At 37.7% G+C, this 23,803-nt stretch overlaps 1 protein-coding gene across 2 annotated transcripts in view; it reads left to right on the plus strand.

Moving 5' to 3' along the window:
• Window positions 1–23,803, plus strand: part of GABRG2 (gamma-aminobutyric acid type A receptor subunit gamma2) — a 61,137-nt gene that overhangs the window by 12,479 nt on the left and 24,855 nt on the right. For both annotated transcript variants that reach the window (XM_066559921.1, XM_066559922.1), the window contains exons 2-6: window positions 10,405–10,553; window positions 12,154–12,221; window positions 12,973–13,193; window positions 15,727–15,809; window positions 16,487–16,624. In XM_066559921.1, the coding sequence (XP_066416018.1) occupies window positions 10,405–10,553; window positions 12,154–12,221; window positions 12,973–13,193; window positions 15,727–15,809; window positions 16,487–16,624 (659 nt within the window). The remainder of the gene's footprint in view (window positions 1–10,404; window positions 10,554–12,153; window positions 12,222–12,972; window positions 13,194–15,726; window positions 15,810–16,486; window positions 16,625–23,803) is intronic.

Consider the following 23,803-nt stretch of genomic DNA (forward strand, 5'->3'; position numbering starts at 1 on the left):
CATAGTGGCTGCCCTACAGAGTTCTGATGGAGCCAAGGAAACCTGATGAGGAACTGGACATTGTGGCCTGAATACAGGGACGCTCTGGTTTTCAGCTGAAACAGTCTTGCAGCACATTTAGTAGATCCTTTGACTTAGCCACAGTACAGAGCTGCAGGAGATGAGGAGACAAGGAGAAAAGAAAATCCTCTTATATAATCTCTCCAACTGAAGGAAATATATTCATCACTGTATGTCTTTCTGGACTTTGTATCATTCTCTGTAGCATCTTCAGCACCCTGTATTATTCCATTTCTAAACATATTTTTAAACTCTAGCTACATGAGTCTACATCTCTTAGAAGAAACCTTAACATGGTTTCTTCTCTCCAGAAATATCAGAAATAAATTGGTAATAGTGCTGGATAAACTTGGCTCCCAATGCAGTGTTTCAAAAGAATGCTTTTGGAATATGTCTATGGTTACATCCATACTACTACTGACCCTTGTAGCCAGTTATGCACATTAATCAAACCCACTCATAGCTTCTCCTTTTACTTGGTTATTATTTTTATTCTTGCTCTATTTTGCAGTTATGAGGCATACATCTTTCTCTAGCCCTGAATAACATCTACTTATAAAAGAAGTTTCTAGTATCTTTCTCTGTAAAATTTTCATTCCTTTTTACAAGGAAAAACTTCTCCGACCCTAATCAGAGCAATGACAATTTATAAAGTAAAATTCTATGATGCTGACAAGAGTAAAAAAAGGTATGCCAAAATATTTGTGGAGGAAAAAAAGAATTCTGGGAGATAGATGTTTGTATGTGTATGGAATAGAAATTGCTCCTACTTTCCTGGTGTTTTGACGAGCCTTAATAGTCACATTCAAATGCAAGGGATGGGAAGATTGGCTTTGCAGTGATCATTATGCTAGCCCACTCAAATGTCAAAAACTTCAGAGCTAGGTAGAATTTGCATGTTATGTGCCTTACATTTTACTTACTGAAGATTGATTAAAAAAAGATAAAAAAATAAGACACTAAGTGAACCCATACACAGTTTCTTCTCACTAAAATAAAATTACAGATTCACCATTATATTTATTACTTAGGACATTTAAAACAATTCAAAAATTTTTCAGAGAAAAGGTTCTGAAATTCTTGCATAAAAAGCTGAATAGTGTGAGATAGCTGAATATAGTTGAATAGTGAGATTGTTGTTCTATGGACTACATATCCAAAGTAAGCTTTTCAAAAAATTTTCAGGACCCCAGCGTCTCTTTTTGAAATTGTCTCTGGAAAAGTGGGGCATAAATAAGTGAGATGTAGCAGCTTTGCATCACAATTTATGTGATGATTTTTGGAAGCACCATGTGTGAACTGCAGCTTCAGCCCAGCAGCACACCACAGGCACTGCTTTGCCCTGAGCCTGCACGGCCTCAGGACAGAGGCTTGTCAGGGTCTGAACTCCTCTTGACCTGCTCACAGCTCTGTTTTACTTGGTTTAGCTGCCACAGCCGTTTATCTAATTGACCAGGCATCTATGGCTAATTTATTTGACTTTTTGTATGGTACAACCAGAGTTTTATTTAGACAATAATAACAAGCCATGACTCCATGGGGAATGAGTTACTGACATCACTGTGCAGTGCTGAGAAATACAAGGCTACTACAACAGCAGAGGCATTGAGAGGTGGACTTGGAATGTAGCATGGCAGGATAAAGGCACAGAATCATGGAATCATTAAGGCTGGAAAAGGCTTCTAAAATCATTGAGTCCTGTCATTACCTCACACTGCCAGGTTCACAATTAAAGTATGTCCCCAAGTATCACATCCACATGAATTGAGTACTTCTGGGCTGGTGACTCCAGCACTTCCCTGGCAGTCTGTTCCAATGCCTGACAACCCTTCCAGTGAAGAAATTTTTCCTAACATCCAACCTAATCCTCCCCTGCTGCAACCTGAGGCTGTTCCCTCTTGTTCTGTCCATTGTCACCTGGCACAGGAGACTGACCCCCAGCTGGCTACAACTTCCTGTCAGGGAGATGTAGGGAGGGATAAGGTCCCCCCTAAGCCCCCTTTTCTCCAGGGTAAACAGGGTGAGTTGAGAAACCCTGCCTGGGTGCATTTTAGAGCAAAGGTGCTGACGATCCTTACACTCAGAAGCTGGCATGTTTATATGCCCTACAGGATTAAGGAGACACTGACATGAAGTCATCCTGATAGTACCAACCACCAAAGAAAGTCAATCAAAACAAATAAATTCCATAGGGGAATTGCAGAACACTTGTTGACGATTTTCCTACTCAGCTGACATAGAGACATTAGTTTGCCACTTACATTCTTAATGTATCACACATCTACCCTGTTATCAGAACTAAATTCCACATCCACCTCTGCACAGTCTGTTTTATGAGCATGAGTGCAAACAGCGTCTTGCATGATATAAGTTGGTTTATGTGGGAACACATGGGTTACTATTGGTTACCATGCATTAAAAATGAAGATAAATCAGAACCATTGTTTAAAAAAGAAACAACAGAAACGAGTTTAATTTTCACCATTTGCTTACTCTTATTTTGTGAATGAATTAGCTACATCATGATGCAATTACAGACATGTGTATTGAGCAGCTATTTTCTGTTCATTCAGCTCTTTCTTCAGATGCATTTCTGTCTAAAAACATTCCAGTAATGATACTTGCATGATCTGAGAGAAGTAAGAATTATTAATACACTCAGAATAAACCTATACTAGTTTCACTTTTTTTTTTGGCTCCCTAAACATTAAAGACTTATCTGACCCACTTGCTTTACCAACAATATGGCTTTAATGTTGCTGATAAGCACAATGCCAAGTCATTCCCTAAGGAATGGTTAGGGATTGTGTCCTCCTCCCTTCATGAGATGGTTCAGCATCATACACAGTCTTCATCAAACACAAATAATAAGGGGCATTTATGTGCTTATTAATGTTGTAAAAATGGTTTACACTCACATGCAGAGAAGATATCACTTGGCTTAGCACAGCAAGTAGGACACCAGTCCTTTAGCTGGGGTAAGCATTCCATGCTCCTGGCTCCCAGCCCAACACCGGGAACACTTCATTATAGAGCTCTTCTGTGTGCTGAGAAGGAGAAGATGAGAATGAAAACACTCCCTGATAGATTTAATTCTAATAAGGATTTATATTCAGTTTAACATGAATTTATGTTCAGCCTAACTTGAATTTATAGCTCATGCTAGTAGACCAATTTAAAAAAAAAAAGTGTTTTAAATTTGAAAAAATGCTCAGGATTGCTACTCAATAACAAAACTGCTGACATTTCTAGCACCTCACATGTTTGTTTTTAAACACTGACAGATAGTGATGAGAAGATGACTACATCATGAATGATTCCAGAAGTGACTTCCTTCTGGGTGAAATTACCATGCAAACAAAATACAGAAAAAAAATTGTGCAAGAATTTTGAAAAAAACACAAATATGAGTTCCTTGTAGGGTACTACAGAACAAGAACCTATTTTTTTCATTTCTCAAGTCTAATTGAGCAATAGGATTGGGGGTTTTGAGTTAATGTTTTTTAAATAGATGGCTAGAGGGCATCTATATTTTCCTAATCTTACTCACTGAGAAGAGAATTGAGCTTTTTAATTTATAGTGAGATTCTAGAGCAATCATTTATAAAAGCAATGTACATCATTGGGGAAGAGATATCATATGCAATACTAACAAATGACAATTATATACAATAAAACACTGCCAGAAAAAATGAAGTGAGCTCAAGCTAAAACTGACCTAGTCAAATCACATTTCAGTAATGGTTATTTACTCCTTCTCTTGAGAGTTGTTAGCTGTAGTGGCAATCTACAGGAGCTGAGTAATAGCAACAGGCAAAAATCCTGCTCCAAATGCCTTAGATTTCACATTCAGAGATGCATACAATGGTTAAAAAACTTTGCAAAAGGAGAGAAGGGGATGGGATGGGATGGAAGAGGAGTGGCAAAAAATGAAAGTAAAACAAAACAAAAAAACCTTCTGAGGTTCACATAATTCCAAGATTAAATCCTTTACACTTAGATATAGCTAGATACTTTCAAATAAAGCAGATCAACTCAAGCTAACCCTACACAGATGCAGAAGAGAAATAGCTGTAGCTATTTCTCCCTTTTCTGTTTTTTCTTATGCTTTTGCTCACTGCTAACATGAATATCCATAACCACAGTGAAAACAGATACAGAAGTAGGTTATATAACCTCCAGTAAATAAAATATAAAGAAACATAGTTATACAAAATTCCAGCTCAAAAAAAAAAAAAAAAAAGAAAATTTGAAATAATCATCTTAAGTTATGGAGGCTTATCTGAATCATCTGATCACATCTGAGACTCCTCCAGAGCTCTAGTAACTATAAATGCTGCACTTCAAGCTCAGGCTGCTCAAAATGAATGATGTATGCCTGCTTCCATAATTATCTTTCTATTCCTTACTGGCCTAAAGTTTCCCTCATCTCTTTACACTTTGCTATCCTCCCTCGGGGTACAATACAATTCCTCTCCATACCCACGAGTTTTATATTGTGGTGTAATTCAGCTTTGGTTAATAACACCAATCTGTTCATACAGACCTGGAAATGTATGTCCATTATCAGTTTATTTAACAATATACCTCAATGGTCTGCTGGAGAACCAGATTCTAAGCTGGGTGCTACATTTCAGCTTTTGGTTCTTTGCCAGAGCTGCTGACACTGCTCTCTGTTTCTGGTAATTTTTGTGACAACTGGCTGGGAGCCCATATTGTTGCAACTAGAAATATTTTAAAAGGGACAATAACCCTCACGGTCACTCACGACTTGAATCCAATCAGTTGTGCAATGCAAGAATCACACTACAATTTTTCAGCACAGTGAACTAGAAAACACTGTAAATACTGCAAAGCAGAAGGTTTATTGTTAGCACTCTCAATAAATGCACTCTAAAGGGCTTTTTTAAAAAGTGTTTTCATGAACTGACAGAAATGAGACAAAACATAAACCAAGTTAAATTTTTCATTTTAAACCTTTCCTTATGAATGCTTACTGTAGCCAAATTCAGCTGAATCTGAAAATATGGAAAACAGATGTTTTAACAATAGTTACAAATAGCTAAAACTTATTACATGCAGTAGTTAATGTGAGTGCATGTCTTGGGCAAGAGATCAAAGGACTGGAAGCTAGTCTGCTGTGGTTGACACCTTTATGGACACTGATACAAAACCACCACTGCCTTGTAAGATTTCAGAAATTTGTGAAGAGGTTTCAGAACTGGGCTGCTTTACTCAAAATGGCTGGGAAGCACCAGTGAGGCTGCTGGGAGTTGCTGAATGACTACAGGAAACCTTGTAAAATTCCACAGCATGATCCATAGGTGTTGTGCTGCCAGGTATCATCTCTTCAGGGGAGCAGAGTGCAAATGCTCACAGGAATCCAGACAGCCTTGAAACCTCAGGGCAGGCACAGTTTACAGGAATGACTGATTGCTGGCAGTTTGAGGCCTTCATGTTCAGTAAAGATGACTGAGAAGTCATTGCTGGGAGCATTCATTTGTGCTCCTCTAGTAATTTCTGGCTCTTAAAAAAACATTCTGAGACTTGTGTGCTCAGTCCCATAACCTAAGTGTTTAGTTGTCCCTATTTCTTTATGAGAACTGTAATATTCTTTTAATAATTATTTTCATATGTGCTTCAGTGCCTCTATGTCTTAGGGACGACAGAAAAATTTAGCTTTGCTTTGTTTTAAATAATCATTTCATGCCAAGATTTTAACTACATTACATAATCTGAGTAATACATGGAATGATAGCTGCAGCAGAAGTATTGCCTAGGAAATAAACTATCTTCTACAGGTGACCTACCTAAAATCCACCCCACCCAAACCACTGAATAGAAGTAAAAATTATTTTCTTACCTCCTATGAACTTCCTCAGCCTCCCTTACTACATGACTACAACAAATGGCCAAAATACAGCTTATACACCCTTGTAGCCTTTGCTGAAAACTCTGTGAATCTACGATTTCAGACTCTTCTGGAACATTATAGCTTCATCCAGAATGGCAGCTGCAGCACAAATCTAGGTGAAGGGAGTAGGACTAGAAGACAGTTTCTCAGTGATTTCTTAGCCCACATTTTTCAAATTCATTTTCTGTTATGGAGCATCTGATAACTGACTGGATCTTCTCCCCTCTAAGAAAAGCATCTGAGTTTCCATCTTTGATGTGGGAAATTATTTGGGAAGAGATTAATCTTTGCATTACATGATTTGTACTCCTAATAAAATCAAAGTTTGGGTATTTGTGATGAACATTTAGTAGTAAAATAGAAAATAGGTGCTATTTTTATGGCAAGAACAGAAACTCAGTCCTGCACATAGCCTTGGGATTTAAACAACACAAATGGACAGAACAGAAACACAAACAGGACAGGAGAATCCATGGCACAGCTTTGTGAAAGCATTTTCTGCTTCAATCAAGATATCTTTACTTAAAATATGAGTCAGCAAGGGAGAATTTAGACACAGATTTCCAGAGACTGCATTCTCTTCCACATCTGCAATCTCCACAAACTCCTATGTCACATCTGCATACAGCATCTCTGTTCCCACAGTGGAACCTGGAATACATCTTGCCTTCCCACTGACTCTGGTACCACCACCAATAATGTATAACATCCAGATTAAGGTAATTTTTTATGCACATCAGAGAATGAATTGAACTTGACTCTTCATTAAATTAAACAGTGCCAGTTGAACAGTGAAGTGAACTGGCAAGCCTTGCTTCAGTTCTTCCCTGAGAGGTAGAAAACACTGGTGTTTTCAATGGAAAACTCAGTTTATGTTCAAGTAGTTTATTAAATCTTGGCTGAAAGGTCTATAGCAGACTTAGTACGAAAGATGAAATTATCAAAAAATCTGGGCAAATAAACTTAAATTTTTAATTAGATTTAAATTATATAGTCATTAGCTATTTACTACTGCTACAGGTCTTTCACTTTAAGCACTAAGTGGCTACTCTGATTCTGCTTGTAAGAAACAATGCAATATTAGCAATTAATTAGGTGAAGTTTCACAATAAAACTCTTGGTTACAGTTAAAATTAATTTTGTATATTTAGAAAAATTAGAGGACAAAGCCACAGCGAGTACAAGCTGGCATAACATAATTAGCACCAGTAATTTCTGCCCTCTTCCTGCTTTGTGAAGATATATTTCAAATAAATTGAGACATACAAATATCCCCCTGCATATTAAACACTTGTGGTTACACATATATATATATATATATATCTATATTTGTAAGTGATTACCATCAGAGCCACCACATGCAGACTCAGCTGGCAAACTGAGAAGGGATTGGACCAGATGACCTCCAAAAGTGCCTTCAACTTTAATTACTCTATGGTTTGAAGTTTCAAGCTTGGGTTCTGACCATCTTAAGTAATCTCTTTTCCAGCAAGGAAATGTATGGGTTTATGGATTTAGGTAAAGCAGTGTTGCAGACATCTTGCAGTGGCATTAATATCACTGGGAATATCTCAAATGGTGAGATTTTTTATCAGTATTGGAAAGATGAACCTTCAAAAAATTAAAGTTTAATTTTCGAATCGGTAAATATGTGTTTCTCTTCATATCTGTACTACTAGATTTGAAAATTTCTAGCAGTCAGAAAAATAAAAATAGATTTCAATATACATTTGGGTATAATCTAGGCTTTAACAAATTTGAGTTGGACATTAAAAGCACTTGCAAAATTTCAGCCATATAATCAGAAGGACTGATCTGAAAATCTTAAGGAGATGAAAAGGGCTTTGTCATTATAATTTTCTTTGTATTAATGGCATTGCATAGCTAAAGCTCTGCTCATTTGGATAGAGAAGCATCTCTGATTTTTCTGGCTGGAATGAAGGTTTACACAGACAGACAATTGCATACCCATGCTCACTTCTGATCCTTGTGGAATTCTCATAAAAGCTGGAATTCAGTAGCATTTTTCCCCAGCTACATTGGCTGTGTTTTCCCTCCTCTGTCTCACACTAATTTCATAAAGTATTTGCTGGTTTTGGAGATGTGGATTGCCAAAATGGCTTGAGATGAGAGATGAGCAAACAAACAGCTGTTTCTGTCAGACAAATAATTTCCAAGAAGGACCAGAAGTTTCAGTTACTGTGGGCTGCTGTTCACTTAGGTTGTTCTAGATCTGAGAAAACTTCTAGCCAAACATACCTCTAATCTTGCACTTTCTAGTGGACCAGACTCTACTACTCAGCTGGTTTGGGTTTTGAAGCTTTCTCATTGCACTGATATTCAGTAACATATTGCCTTTGTGAAAGAATGCATTTGATTTATTTTTCTTTTCCATTCAGAAAAACATATTCTTTGGAGAGAATGGTTTTTTAATTGGTTATAAAACAGGAATAAGGTTTTTTATAAATAAAGTTATTTTTCTTCATTCACTTTGCATAGTTTGAAAACATATAATCTAGTGCCTTCTGTTTGCAAAGACTTTATTTAGAAGTATTTCCTTTCCTCCAGGAGAGAAAATTTGGCTTCAATTATGTTTCTCTGAATTACAATTAGATCTTTGAACTCCAGACAACTGAATAAAAAAACATCCTCCCAATTTAATTAAATTGGCCTGTTTGTCAGTACCAGCAGAATACTATGGACCATATTGCCAATTAAAACTTTGCTTTTGATTCCTAATAAAACACTGCAAGTCCAGGCTTGTGCAGCCAGAATGAAGAGGCTGCATTGCCAATTCTTGACCTGGGAACCTCCCAGACCCCCATGGCTGGTGCAGTGTGGGTGAGGTGGTGCCTGGAGGCTCAGTCAGTGCCTGGTGCCCAGCACACCTAACAAAGGTGGCAATCAGACTCATTAGCAGCTTCCAAGCTCAACTCCCAGCAAGCCCAGCTCTCTCTCCATGCTGCACATTACAATTTGCTACAGCCCTGTGCAGTCTCAGCCTGCTTCAACTGTCCCTGTGCCTTCAGCACCTCCTGGGAGGCAGCATCCTACACTGAGGGGCAGAAAGAGCTGCAGCTCTCCCTGTCAGGCTGTGCCCAGGGGAAGAAAGAACCCAAAGCCTCTTTCCTAGTGAGATTGTGTTTGTGCAGGTGGCTTACAGCTCCCAAACACCAGCACTGGAAAGCCTTTGGGCTACTCTGGGTGGTACAAGATGGATGCAGCAGGAGAGCACTACAGGGAAGGGCAGACACAACCTCAGCTGAGCAAAGATTGCTGTTAATAAAATGGTGCTCTCAGGCTCTGGGAGGAATCGTCCCTTCCCTACTGCACCCGTGGCCAGCTGGGCCTCTTTCAATCCCCTGTGCCATGCAGATGATCCAGCTCCCATGAGAATCTGCCTCCCTCTGCTCCTTCCCACTCCACATTCTAGCTGAAACTGGAAAAGAATTTTTCTGCTTTTCACCCTACCACTCTATACAGTGGCTTTAGATATTTGTAGTATCATTGAGATATTCCATATCCAGCCAGCAGTGTTTAAACCCTGTCACAGAAGCAGGGAAGGGAAGAAGGGCACTGGCATATTATGCAAAAAACCATCCAGAGTTGCCTACCACTGTCCAGCTGATTACCACTAACATTCTGAAATGAAAATATCTGATTATGTCATATAAAGTAGCTTCAATGTTCTCCTCTAGAACTGGAGGCACTGATTTTGGGGAAGCAAAACATCCATTAAGACTAGTCTACACATTTGTAACTCCAGCCTTGCTTTTTTTACTGAACTAAGCGGGTTCAATTAGATCTGCTGTCATAGTTCTGAGGAGCAGAAAAACCCCAGCAGATAAACTTTTTACCCTCTGTGGATTGTGGTTAGCAAAAGGGAAAAGGAAAACCCTTGGCAAAAATTTGTGCTCAACTTTCCAAATGCACAATAAACTCAAGTTCATCAGAGTGGAGAAAAGCTGCAGGAGAAGTTTGTCTGAATAAATGTAATTATTGGTCTTGTCAGTAATGTGTTTCATCAAATCATTCTCGCCAACAGAAATGAAGCAACAACAATGTGTACATAATAAGTGATATTTTGGTGGAGAGTTGCATAAGCTAAGTGACAGATTTGTTTCATAACAGGTCCCACCTGAGTCGATGAGAGAAAAAATAGCCATGATAAAGGTGATAAGCATTGATGTTCCTCTGAACAGACAATGTCATCTCAACCGTGCTAAAAGGAAATGCTGATAAAATGAACTGTAACCTCAACTGTTATTTGGAACCTTTACTGACAGTCTAATTTTGAAAATGAGACATTTAAAAATGTTTTTACAGTATTATTATAATCTTAATTGTGTCTGTGTTTTCTTCCAAAGAAATAACCTTCAAATTTGTATCTTTCAAGGCTTTTCTTCTTTTCATTTTTGTCTCTTTAATAGCTCCACACAAAAGGGAGATGATGATTATGAAGATTACACTACAAATAAGACTTGGGTTTTGACTCCCAAAGTCCATGAGAGTGATGTGACTCTTATTTTAAATGGTTTGCTGGAAGGATATGACAACAAACTGAGACCTGACATAGGAGGTACGTTGGTTTTGGTTTTAGATCACTATCAATTAAGCAGTGAAGAGAAAGAACTTTTGTGTCATATTATGCTACTCAGGAAGCAGAATCCATTCAAAGTAGTTACAAGACTAAATTGCAATGCAGAAAAACATCAGAGGCATGTAAATTAGTCATGATTTTGGAAGCTGACATAAATTAGGATGGCTGAATCTATCCCTAAGACATCTAATAAGAGTGTTATAATTTGCTGAATCAGGCAGCTTGTGATGATTTACCTGCATATGATGTTCAGAATTAAACTTCTGGTGAAAGAAAAAGCAAGTTTTTATCTTTTTTTGTACCCAAGAGATTCTGTCAGAGAATCACAAATAATACAATAGAAAGAAAGGCCAAAAAGAGGCTAATACAGCCTAATCCTTGTATGATGTGATGGATGCAGAGCCTCCAACAGCAGCAGGCTTGCACAGACTGATGCAGCCTGGGCAGGAGGTGACAGAATAGGGCACAGAGGAGGAGGTTCACAGAAGATAACTGCAGTCAAGCAAAGCCAGTCTGCCCAGATGATTCCCACAGCCAATGTAGGTAAACAGAGCCAAGCCTGCACTCAGAATCGAAGTCTCATTTGACTCCATCACCTTTTGGAGGGATCTTCCTCTCCACTGATTACTGAGGTAACCCAAAGGAAAAAGTCTCCCTGGATTGCTGAAAGTCAGTTTGAGAAGCCCCACGAGAGCAGGGAGTAGGCAGACAATACCTCTGCAGAAGAGGATGCAGCAGTAAGAAGATTATAGAAAAAGGCACAGATTTCATGGATGAGATAGACAGAGGAAAGCAGGGAGCAGCAAGGTTAACAAAGAAGGCTAACAAGTTTATAGTGCCTTGTAAACTAAGGAATTTTTCACAGTGAAAGATAACTTGAGTCTTGAACCTTCAGTGTATGTATACAGTGTAAATTAGCAGAGGAATTTGTCTTCACTTAAACCAAGTCTTTAGAAACAGAAAAGAAGTAAAGCACTCCTAAAATCATCTGGGATAAAAATGATCATGCTGTAGCCATGATATATAAGAGGAGTAAAGCTGAAATGGAATTATTTCAAAATAAATTAACATAATTATTCTTAATTTCTGCCTTAGAGTCTTAAGTATTTTGGCTTTGGGCTCACAAAAGTGTTACTTATCTACAGTCATCTATGCAGGCCACAGCAGTCATGTTGCATTTGGCATTACAAAGTAAAACAAGTGAGGAAGGCATCACAAGATAAATAAAGTTGCTTTTGTTGATAGCGTTTTATTTTGATGCTCTGCTGTGACCTGAGACAAAATGCAGACCCTCTCAGTCAGAGGAGCCTCTCTAGGCTATGAACACTGGTTTCAGTGTTTGTTCTGATAGCATAAGGGAATTGGTTTTGACATAATAAATGATACAAGAATTTGTCCAAAGCATCTCCAACTAATTTCGAATTGAAGACATGGTTGCAAATTGGTATTTATTTTATATGCACATTTAAATGTGAGGCAACCACAGAGGAGAGATGCCATAGTAACGTGCTCCTGCTTGACTTTCATGTAGTTGATTTTGACCTTCATTGGTTACTGATTCTTGTTGTTTCTCTTGCAGTTAAACCAACAATAATTCACACTGACATGTACGTAAATAGCATTGGCCCTGTGAATGCTATCAATATGGTAGGTAAAGGATTGCCCATTTGCCTTGTTACAAAGTCTCCATCATTTTGACATTACAAAGCTTCCATTAGTTCTTAATGTTGTCATACATACATTATTTTTAAAATCTCATTTTAATTATGGATGGGAGGGTTTTATGAGCTATAAATCTGTACAAGTCAGAAAATGGAGCTATATGCTGTAAACGCAGAAATAATTGTTTTAACCTACCCTCACATTTTATGTGCTCTGCTTTCAAATGCTTTGCAACAGTTTAACTCCAGAAAAACCAATCTTCCAGATTGCTACAAAATTGGGAAAACCATTAATGAGTGATATTACCACTTTTTCCACCACGAGATAATAAGTAAAAGGCCTAGAACTTCTCCAGAGACTTCACCATTTCTGAGATCAACCAGAGGGCACAGGCAATTAGTCAGCTCAAGCTTTTCCTGTCCCAGATCCAAGGAAATAATAATTGTTCTCTGACCTGAGCAGGTGTGGGCTGAGATGTGGGGACACAGAATTAGAAAGGTGCATGTAACACTCACTTGCACCTTAGCTGTACCCTCAATTGTAAAATAATAAATTGTTTTAAAACAATCTTTGTTAAAACATACCTCAAAACTTCACCAAAAGAGATTGGTTTTATCAGTTCTAGTATCACCTTCTGTAGCTCCAGTTTGTTCATATGAAATTAGGAAAGCATATCAGGAGTTATGTGGAATGCTGAGTGCTGTGTTTTCATCGGTATTTCTGGTTAACACAACAGGAATATACAATTGATATATTTTTCGCCCAAACGTGGTATGACAGACGTCTGAAGTTCAACAGCACTATAAAAGTGCTCAGATTAAACAGCAACATGGTTGGGAAGATCTGGATACCAGACACGTTTTTCCGAAATTCCAAGAAGGCTGATGCTCACTGGATAACAACTCCTAACAGGATGCTCAGGATCTGGAATGATGGCAGAGTCTTGTACACACTGAGGTATTTATATCTAATTTAATTTCATTTTCTCTAAGGCAAGCCAAAGAGAAAAATCCTGAATTCAGGTCATTTCACATTAACCCGAAGGGAAAAAAATATTGGGTTTTCTTATATATTTATGTAAACAACCCTGAAAAAAGGAAGAATTTAGAAGATATCAATTGTATGAAATTTTATATTGGCACAATAAGAAGTTTTATTTCTTCTTATAGATTGTACTGCCTTGCTCCACAATAGTCACCTTCCTATATTAACATTAACATAGGCATTTTTATAGCAATTAGTCTTCATTTTCAGGTATGTTTTATTGTTTACCTTGGGTTTGGTCCCCTCTACTTTTTAATTGTTTTAAACTGATAAATGTGAAATATGCTGGAATTAAGTAGATGGTATAAAAGGAACTACTACATACATCAAAGGCCTCTTATTCTGAATTGATTACAATCTAATCAGATGAAACTCCACCCTGAAAAAGCAATTTATTCCTCAAATATCTTAGACAAATAAGATTTTACCATCCCAGCATTGACTATTTAACTCAAACCTATGGATATGCCCCATTCCACCAAAATTTTCATGGAACTGAACTTGATGTACTCAGCCTGTACAGGTTCCTCAGTCATGTGTATAGTTTTGCTTTTAAGACAAAGTACCTTTTCAATAATTATGTGGATGCCATAGGTAACAACTCAAATATCATATTCCAAATGATCCTAATATACTTTGTAAATGTGAAAATCCTGTGGGAGTGTTTTTTATACTTTTTCTTACATGTGATATAATATTTGGGTTTATGTAAAATATAGATAAACATAGCACTGTTTCAAGAGAATTTATAATTTAAAATGAGATTATACAATCAAAGATGATAGACATAAGATGATAGACATCTGAGCTTTAGACTACATTTTGTCAAAGCTTTATTTTGCTTTTACTTTCTTGGTAGTCAAAAATAAAGTTTTGAAGAAAAGTACACTCATAATTTTACTGAGTAGATGTGAAGCTTTGGTTAAGACAACCTTTTAATGTTGCAACTGCCTGAATTATAAAAGAGTTTTATTTCATAGCTACTTTACATTTATTGCATATTGGAATAATAAGAACTGAAATCCAATGCAAATCAAAGTTAATCTGATAAAGATGAGCCTAGATCAACTTTCTAAATGTTAAATTTGGACTTGGCTACACTACTGTCTGCTTGGGTTTTATTATCTTTTTCTTCAAATTCCTTGGTTTTTTCTCACTAGAAAGAGATGTATCTGGTAGTACTTGCAAACAGGTATCTGCTTTGAATATATATTTAGTTGTGCTGGTGAGTCACAGCAAGCACCAAAGATTTAACCACAGTTAACCCAGAAATGAAATGTGATAGTATCACACAGGTGGGATTCTGTCCTCAAGAGGGATCCAGAAGGGCTGGTTGAGTTTTCTCAGTCACCTCCCCCAGGTTTAAGAACCACCTGCCCAGCAGGAAATCAAGTATCTGTGGTACTGGAGATGATGAAAATAAGAAGAAGAAGAAAACCAGGGAAATTAGATTTCTTCCCAAATCCCTAAAACAGAAAGGTTGCCTTTGGACTCCATTAACTTGGTGGGCCCAGCACTCCTCTGCATCCCACAGGATGAGACTCAGGGTCATCTGCCCATAACACCTTCATTCAGGAACCTGGAGACAAACCAGGGCTCATCATTTAGACACCCCAGAATCAGCAAAGACCAGAAACCTACAGCTTTCCTAGAGACACCTTGTGGAACAAACATTTTACCCCACCCTTTTCCTTCATCTCACCTCACCTCTTCCCTCTCTTCCAAAGTCCAAGTATCCTGCAGCTCATGGCTGGGCTGGGAGTGAGTGAAAAATGGTGGAGGTTTTAGCAGGAACACCAGAGGGTACATTTCATCTTACTTGGGATTGCTGAGAGCAATTGTCTTTACCTGAGCTTAGCACCTACACTACCTGAGTTATCATGGAGACTCTCCTAATATTCAGTGGAGACAAACACCTTTTGGTACATTTTTCCTCTGATTAAATTTGAATGTCTTATTTTGGAGTGAGAGGAAGTGTATCCTCAGAGTGCCTCTGCACTAGCTGTGAAGGGAGTCTGGATGGCTGTCTTGGATGCAGATGTCTAAATTTGGACTCCCATCCATCATTTCTGAAATAGAATCTTTGTCACATAAAATACATTTTCCTAATGCTTTATGGCATGTTGTGACACAAAGATTTGTCACTGCTCATGAGATGACCTGTATATCTACCTACCTATGGATTTGTCAGTCATGAATAATGCTGCCATTTCAGATGCACAGGAACAGAACTTTAATACCTTCTTCCATTACACAGTCCAGAAAGTAGATGATCAGGGTCTATGGAACCAAAAAAGAAATATTGCTTATCAGTAACCATGATGTCTTCCTATGCTTGGAATATTCCAGTAATTACATAAACAGCAATAGTTTACTTTACATATATATATATAATATATATATAATATATATATATATATATATATCCTGATCTCTTTCTTCTCAGGCTGACAATTGATGCTGAGTGTCAGCTACAGTTACACAACTTCCCAATGGATGTCCACTCCTGCCCACTGGAATTTTCAAGCTGTAAGTAACATACCTAAAATTATTCCTTTTTCTGACCCGCACTAAACTTATTATAAATTTATTTTTACTTACCTAGAGTCAGTGAAGGTTATGTTCTTAATTAGACACACCTCACTGATTTTTACTTTTATTTTGATTTTTTTTCAGTTCATGTATTATATATGTTCACAAATATCATTAAGGACTGGTACAAAAAATTATAAAATTTCTGGACCCTATGTGATTAATTTATGTTTATATCTGACCATAAAACAAGAAACTTTTACTTTCAGCATCAAGGTGTCCTGGCCTTTCACTTTCTCTCTGTGTGTTTTACTATTGCACTAGTTGGAGTCAAGAGTTTGACATTTTGTGGTTAGATCAAGGTGTGAATTCCTGGTCCAGCTGCAGATGCATCTGGAGGATGGGCAAAATTGCATCCTATTAGGTCCACAAAAGTGGAAAACCTATTTTTGAAAAATTTATCTCAAGTGCTATTATAACTTATAATTAATAAAATGTGACATTAAGTAAAAGGCACTAGTAAGTAACTTGAGAAAAACATATCTATAATTTACTTGCAATATGCTTCCCCAGTTTTTTCCAGAAATAGCTAGTAGTATTTTTACTCCCCAAAGCACCCTAAAGCCTAGCAGTGACTATGAAACCAAGGATTGTGTATTTTCCATTGCAATAAGATGGCTACCCCAGAGAAGAGATCATTTACCAGTGGAAGCGCAGCTCGGTGGAGGTGGGGGACACCCGCTCCTGGAGGCTCTACCAGTTCGCCTTCACAGGACTCAGAAACACAACTGAGGTGGTGAAGACTACTTCAGGTAAGACAGCTGAAGGATTTGCCTCCAGGCTCAGTTAGGATTTTATTAACAGAATGAAACCAAGAAAGATATCTCTGGTTAGAACTTAGCATTCACACCGCAATGAACAATTACAGGTTTTTCAATATCTATGGAACCATCGAGCCTCTGGCATTTCTGAATTCCTCACAGGAAGAAAAATTAGTTCTTGTCTACTAGCCATTCTTGTCCTCCATTAAAAAAACTCTGACTGTCAGGAGAAAGCCACTGCTACAAAGGGTGGATGGGTGAGGGAGCTTGCACTGCTTTAGTGCAGAAAACAGCAGAACTGAGCCACTAAAGGATGATCTGACACTGCACTGAACATTTTACAATCCCCTTCCCACTGCCAGACACAGAAATAAGCCTGCACAGAAGTGAAACTCAAAGTCCCAACTTCTTTACTACAGAGGCTCCAAGTTTATTTTGTTCCCTAAAATAAGGCACATTCAACTTTCATTAAAGAGAACAGCCTTACAAATCAGTCTCAGATGGCCTTCCTTCTTACTTCTATCTCCTTGGAAACAAGCAACAGAATTCAGAATGATAAATGAGGAAGTACTCAGTGTTTAATAAAAATACAATTTTAACCCTACTAACTAAACAGAAAAATATATTTTTCTATATGTTTTGTTTTATTTCTTGGTGGAAACAAAACTAGTTACTATGAGGAGAGATGTAAAGAGGAACTGCATATTAATGTTGTTGTATATGCATGATATATCTTGTCTTTCTTTTCTTACTTTCAAAAAGAACAAGGAAATGTAAGCAGGTTGGGGATTTTTCTGTCTGCTTCCAATTTTTACCTTACTTTATAGTTCCGGCAAGTATCTTAATTTAAATTCAGGCATCTGTGTTTATTCTGACTTCAGAAATACCCCCACCCCTTTTATTTCTAAAAGGCCAGCATTGCTGTTTTATTCAAAAAGGAAAGTGAGATACACTAGAGCTGAGAAGAGCCTGCTGTACATTACACAGGAGAGCAAGCAAAGAGATGGAGAATTAATTCAAGTTCCAACTCCTTAATCTCTGGACATTAAGCACCAATGATGTGTTCACTCTCATGAGCAGGGCAAAATCAGAATGCAGCCATGTATGCCTCATGGAATCTGCTGCCACTGTAGCCAAGGAAGATTTTTAGTCAAGTACCGAAGAAAGCAGTTAACTTTTCTCATTTTCTCAGGAAAACAAACATAAAGGTGCGAAAGAGGACAGGAGAGCAGCACGTTAGCCAGCCATAGCTGTTAATAACCACCATTACACAGGGCTCTCCAAGCAAAAATATCAGCAGCAATAAAAACATCTCCCCTCAGACAGCACAAATAGCAGGATTGCACCCAAGTGTGCTTCCAGTCTCATCCTGCCCACATTGAAAACTATCTATATTTCAGCTCTAATTTGAGTTTCTCCTATTTGCTATTTTCTTTAATTTTCTGCTTGAGCCATTCTCTAATCAACTCTTTATTTTTGACCAGAGATAGAAAATAATAAAATCTTGTGACATGCTACAAGACTCCCATACCCTGATTGAGTGCACTGGTGACTCAAAAATATTCTCTAATGTTCTGTTAATGTGAACGAGGTGCATACTGGGAAATAAACAGTAAAATACAAAAGAGCAAAAAATTCCTTTCTCATGCAAAGCAAACCTTTCTTTTTTCAGCGTATAGTCATCCAAACTGTTAGTACTCACCTGGAGTACTCCCATAATTTAGCCTCCATAGTTTTTAATATGATGACACACACCAGTCCATTTTGTTTGCACTACAATAATTAGCAGCTAGCATGCACTTTAACGCAGTGAAAAGTTGTCATTCAATTCCTAAGTTAAAAAGCACATGAAAGTTACTCAGCCTGCTGCTGCTGCATTCACAGGCCTGCAGAATATAAAAATTTGGAAAAATATCCTGTGTATGTATTTCTTCTGCTGCAGTTACCCTGTGCTTGATTTTCATTGCTCCTCTTGTTTTTATAACCACAGATATGTAAAACTAGGTTTTATTTTGATCTAGGTGGAGCATCTAAATAATAGAAGGCAGGAAAAAAGCCCAATATCATAGCAGTTGACATGAATCTGGTCTATTTTCTACAAATATTTTCTTAAAGGCAGCAGAGCCTAAAGGGTCTTCATGGCTTCCTTAAGTGACTGATTAGCGTGCTGGAAACTACACTAAATCCAGTATTCCTCAGCCAGACCCACACTCTACCTAGAATTACACCCTTAGAATGAACATATTTTCAAAAGTTTCATGAATAGTAAGGACAAAAAAAAATTCCAATTTTAATAGCAACCTAGGTGCAGCCAGAGTACCCTAGTTAAAAGTTTGAGTACCCATACCCCTAAAATAATCTTGACAATTCATGCAATTACTGTCAGTGCAGAATTTCAGTACAAACTCATGCCAATGTTTTGGTGGAGATAAAATCTGAGGTACAGTGGGGGAGGCAATGGAAAAATTAATGAGATGTTGGAAAGAGGGCTATACTATACTCCCACAAACTCTTCCCCAAAATTAAATTTAGTTGAAAAAAAACCCCAGAGAAACCAGAATGAAAGAAGGAGTGTTAGAGAATGCAAAATTAAACAGAGAACAAAAGGATCTTGGGGCTAGTGTTAAGGCATTTGAAACTGGAGTAAAGCTTCAGTGTCTCTATTTACACAATTTCAAAACAAATGCTTGTTTCCAGCTTTATACCTCCCAGCAACCAACACCTTCTCATCCTTGAGGGCAGTGCTTGTTTTGTGTCTGGAGAGAGAATCAGCAAGCCTGAGATTTGGCCATTATAATCTCCACTTCTCTCTTTCTGTCATGTCAAAGCTGCACATTTGAGCTCTGGGCTGGGTCATGGGCAGAGAAGGACAAGGTTTGTTTGAGTGTAAGCTTCCTAAGACCTGATGGCTCTTGCTGAAATTAATGCATTTATCTGCTGCTCTTCCTTTGCATGCACTGCAGAAATACAAGATTAACTCAAAGGGCCAGATGTCAGAATTCTGTCCCTTAGTTAGCAAATCCCAGCAACAGCTGAAAAATCCCAACTGGAATATTACAAACATGCCTCTATTTCTCTTATCTGAAGTAAGTCATCCTCAAGTACCAGCTTGTTTCTCTCCAAACTGGACATTTACATGCAACTTTAATTTTCTTTGAAAGTCACTGACCAAGCAGTAAGAAGTAACTTAGCAAATGGAATCCAATTTAAGAGTCCAGTAATAGTGGGGACTCTTAAAAAAGTTAACTATAAACCTTCTGCCTTATGGACATTTCATTAAAATAACCAAATAGTCCATATACATGATCTGCATTTTTTTTTGTCTTTACATTAAAATCTACCTTTTGTAAACAGCATTGGTTTAGTTTAGATTATTTTCAATAAGAGTACACATTGAGACTTAATATCATCTGAGTTAAATAAACTACTACAGTTGACTTCACACATTTAGAAACTGAGATAGGTTTAAGATATTTTTTACTATTGATGTATGCCAATAATCACTGCTCAAAGGGTTCCTATCTTATTAAGAAACTGCCATTTCTTGTGTGGGACCTTTTTGCTCACAGTTCAAGGCCCCATCCAGTGAATGGCAATGAGATTCTCCAATAAGAAAGGGATGAACTGATGGAAAAATCTTGAGAACAAAAATTCACCAACTTGCAAAATTTGGATGCACACTGCTAAAACAAATAAACTAATGAGTAGTTCTTACAAAAAGAAAGCAACAAGTGATGCAGTAGTATAAGATTTGTTAAATATAATGCACACGTGGATTATATCGAGAAGGACATGTTGCACTTTGGGAAGAGGAAAATAAGACATTTCAAAATTTGTAATTAGTTCCTTTAAGAGGGAAAGATTGTAGAAAGGAAATAATCAACTGCACAAATATAAAAACATGAGTTTTGCAAAAAAGAAAAAACAAAAACTGGGGGGCTATAGTCGTCCACAAAGGACAGAGAACATGATATTATTGCAAAAACCTCCCCTGGGATGTGTTACTCAGTGTTGAGTGTAAACTTGGGAGAAATATTCACTGTGCTGCTCTGTGAAAAATTTACATCAAAAGGTTGCTGCATTCTGCTTGATTAATAAAAATATCACTTTTAAGTGCAATATTTTGAGAAAGGGTAGTGCAGGAGAATATAACAAGTAAGGAGTTTAGAAAACATGAGCTATAGAAATACTTAGAAGTATGGAACTAGTCTGGGAGAAATTATTGATGATCAAAGGAGTAAAATAACCATACTGTTTTTAAATCATAACAATGATCAATGCTGGTAGAGAGGAAAATAGTGGAAACCCTAAAATCAGAGAGTTTATGAAATCATACCACAGACCAAGAGGAAAGAAGTAGCTTAAATCTTGAAATTCTGTCAATAGGTTTCCATTAATTTAATACAAGTCCTACATAAATTGCACTTCTACTAACTCTTCCAGTTGTTTTGAACATATAAAACATTGTACTATGCAAAACAGTTTGTAAATGTGTAATTATTCAGGACAGATGGGAGTTTCTGGTATTCCCAGTTCATTTCTATGACTGGGTAGTTCCTTTTTTTAGACCAGATATTGTCTACTGCTTATTTACAGAGCCTGTCCTGAATTTTTAATTAGATACAAAGGCATTAGAAGACTAATAAATAGCAATTCAACAAGATGCAGAGGAGCCACAAGACTGGTCAGGCAATATTTGTAAATACCTTTTATTTTCTTCCTTTTCTATGTTTTAGAGAGCTAATGGGAGCTATGCAATAGAGACAGTGCATGGCTCAGAATTGATAAATGGGTAATTAAATATTCCCCTTGCTATGCATCTGCTAAACCACATAAGTAAATCTAGGTCTGGTTTCTGTTTTATCTGGAAAATATAGTCAGGGCTATTATTTTGTGGAAGAGGATGCATTTTCAGGCTTTTATACTTCATTTCAATGTTGTTTCCTAATGAATTGAACTGTTGGCAGATATGCAGTCCCCAGAGGTTTCATAATGCTCAAAAAACCCCAGGAGTCATCTTCTGTTTCTTTATTAAGGCAAAATATGACAGCTGCAATCAGATTTGTAGATCTGCATTGGGAAATAGTCCTGACATTACAAATAGGCATAAGTGGATCTCCAGTGCACCTAGAAATCCCTGCCAGCCCCACACACAGCCTCAGGCTCCAGCATGGGCTGACTGTAGCATCTGGCAGTGCCAGGGAGATCTGCCTGAGAACCCAAAACATTTCCTATCTGAAGATGCTGATCTACTGAATGGGTACAAGGTACTACTACCTGCATCTTGCTTTTGGCAGAAATTAAACACATTTGTATTCACCTTGCAGAGGAGCAAATAATGGCATAAGCTGCAAGTCAGAAAACCCAGATGACTATTAAAGTGTTCTGTGTGTTGTTATTGTTCTCTTTATGGTATGGGAAGGTATTTATCTTAAGATCCTTATTTTTGAAAAAGCTATATTAAATTATAACCTTAAACATGCTTGCTAGAAGAATACTGTCTCTGTAGGACAGTGAAATATTTAAAGCAGAAGGCAGACACAATAAACAGAAAGGCCTACTTTTATGTTTGATGCCTCAATGGAAATCCTCAATTTTGAGCCAATAACCTTAAGATAAGCTTAAAACACCTTAATAGCTACACCTTAAGGTTTTACTCCCATTATGAATGGCCACCTGTGCTAGGAAGGGAGCCAACAGGGAATATTTTTGCTTATAAATTCTTTTTTTGTTTTTTATTCAAACTCTCCCTTATTTCACCTCACATGAACCACCACATTACTGCACCCAAACATAATCATTTGAAAGAAAACACAGGAGGAGTTGAATTATTTGCCTTCTGTATAATACCATTAAAAAGGGTTACAGACACTTCTGTGAGCAGGAATTCAGCCATGGTGGCAGCTCACAAGAGTTTGATCTTGCTCTTAGGGGATAAAAGCCAGTCTAAGATAACTACACTTGCATATTCTTCTGGAGAATAATGGATAAGAGATATTTCTAAAATGGGAACAACAATTTTTTTCCTAAAATGATCCACATACGCTTGCTGGTCTGTCATGGATCAAATCATATTAATTAATGAACATTTACTAAAGTTTAACTTGAATAATTGGCTCACTGAAAATAATCTAAATTTCAGGACTGTGTCTTCAAAGAATAAAACTGAAATACAACTCCCTTAATTCCCTTTTGTATATCCTACATTTTTCCAGTTGGTTAATTGTGTGGCAAATAAGAATTTACATTAAAAGGTACATGACTGAATAAACAAACTAATTCAGTAAACAGGCATTTTCAATCCTCCCTATCATGCAGACCTCCAAGATCTATGTATGCATATTTTTTTTAGAACTGCAAAATCAGAACTCCTTAGTACCATTTATCCTTACATAATCCCTGTAGAGACAGACAGGACTACAGGGACAAACCAAAGGCTTCCCAGGACACCTCTCAGGGCACTAGAGAATGAGGAGCTGACAAGAAGGACGCAGGCCTGACCTGGAATGGCTGGGAAGGGCTCAGGGCAGGCACATTTGAGTCTCTTCTGTACTGGCTGCTTCAGCCCTTGGCTAAAAACTTACAGTTGCTTTCCCACTTGAGTCATTCAAGCACCTCTCTGTTCATCCTCTGCTCTGTAGCTTCTTTCACTGTGGACCCATCCTGTGGCAACAGAGCAAGGGGAAAACCAAGGGCATCTTAACAGCACAAGATGAGGCCATGGAATTCAACACAAATGCCATATCCAACAAAAAACCAGTGAATCCAAGCAATACAGATAATTAATAGCCAGGGCTTGCCTGGTTTCAGCTGTGTGTTCAGTTGTGAGCACAATGGAGATGATGCTGCCAGTTTGTGTGGCACAGTCACTGCCATCACCCTGCTGGCTGCTGGGGGACTCTGGGGAAGGTCTGGAAGGAGAGCGGGGACATCTGGCACTGCAGGGACATCACCCCTGGAGCTGGTGCAGAAAGCACCCAGAGCCAAAACTCCTCCACTTTGCCATCTCTTTGACAGTGACAGGTTAGATCATTTTGGTTTAATAGGCAGGAAAAAACCAAACACTATTCCTTGGGAATCAATAGGTTTAAAACTCTCAGAAACTGAGAGAATCTGATGTTTCTGTTCAGGTTTGTATCTATAGAGATTCAGGCATAGAAATCCACCTGC

This window comes from Molothrus aeneus, chromosome 15 (assembly GCF_037042795.1).
Source record: "Molothrus aeneus isolate 106 chromosome 15, BPBGC_Maene_1.0, whole genome shotgun sequence".
NCBI lineage: Eukaryota > Metazoa > Chordata > Aves > Passeriformes > Icteridae > Molothrus > Molothrus aeneus.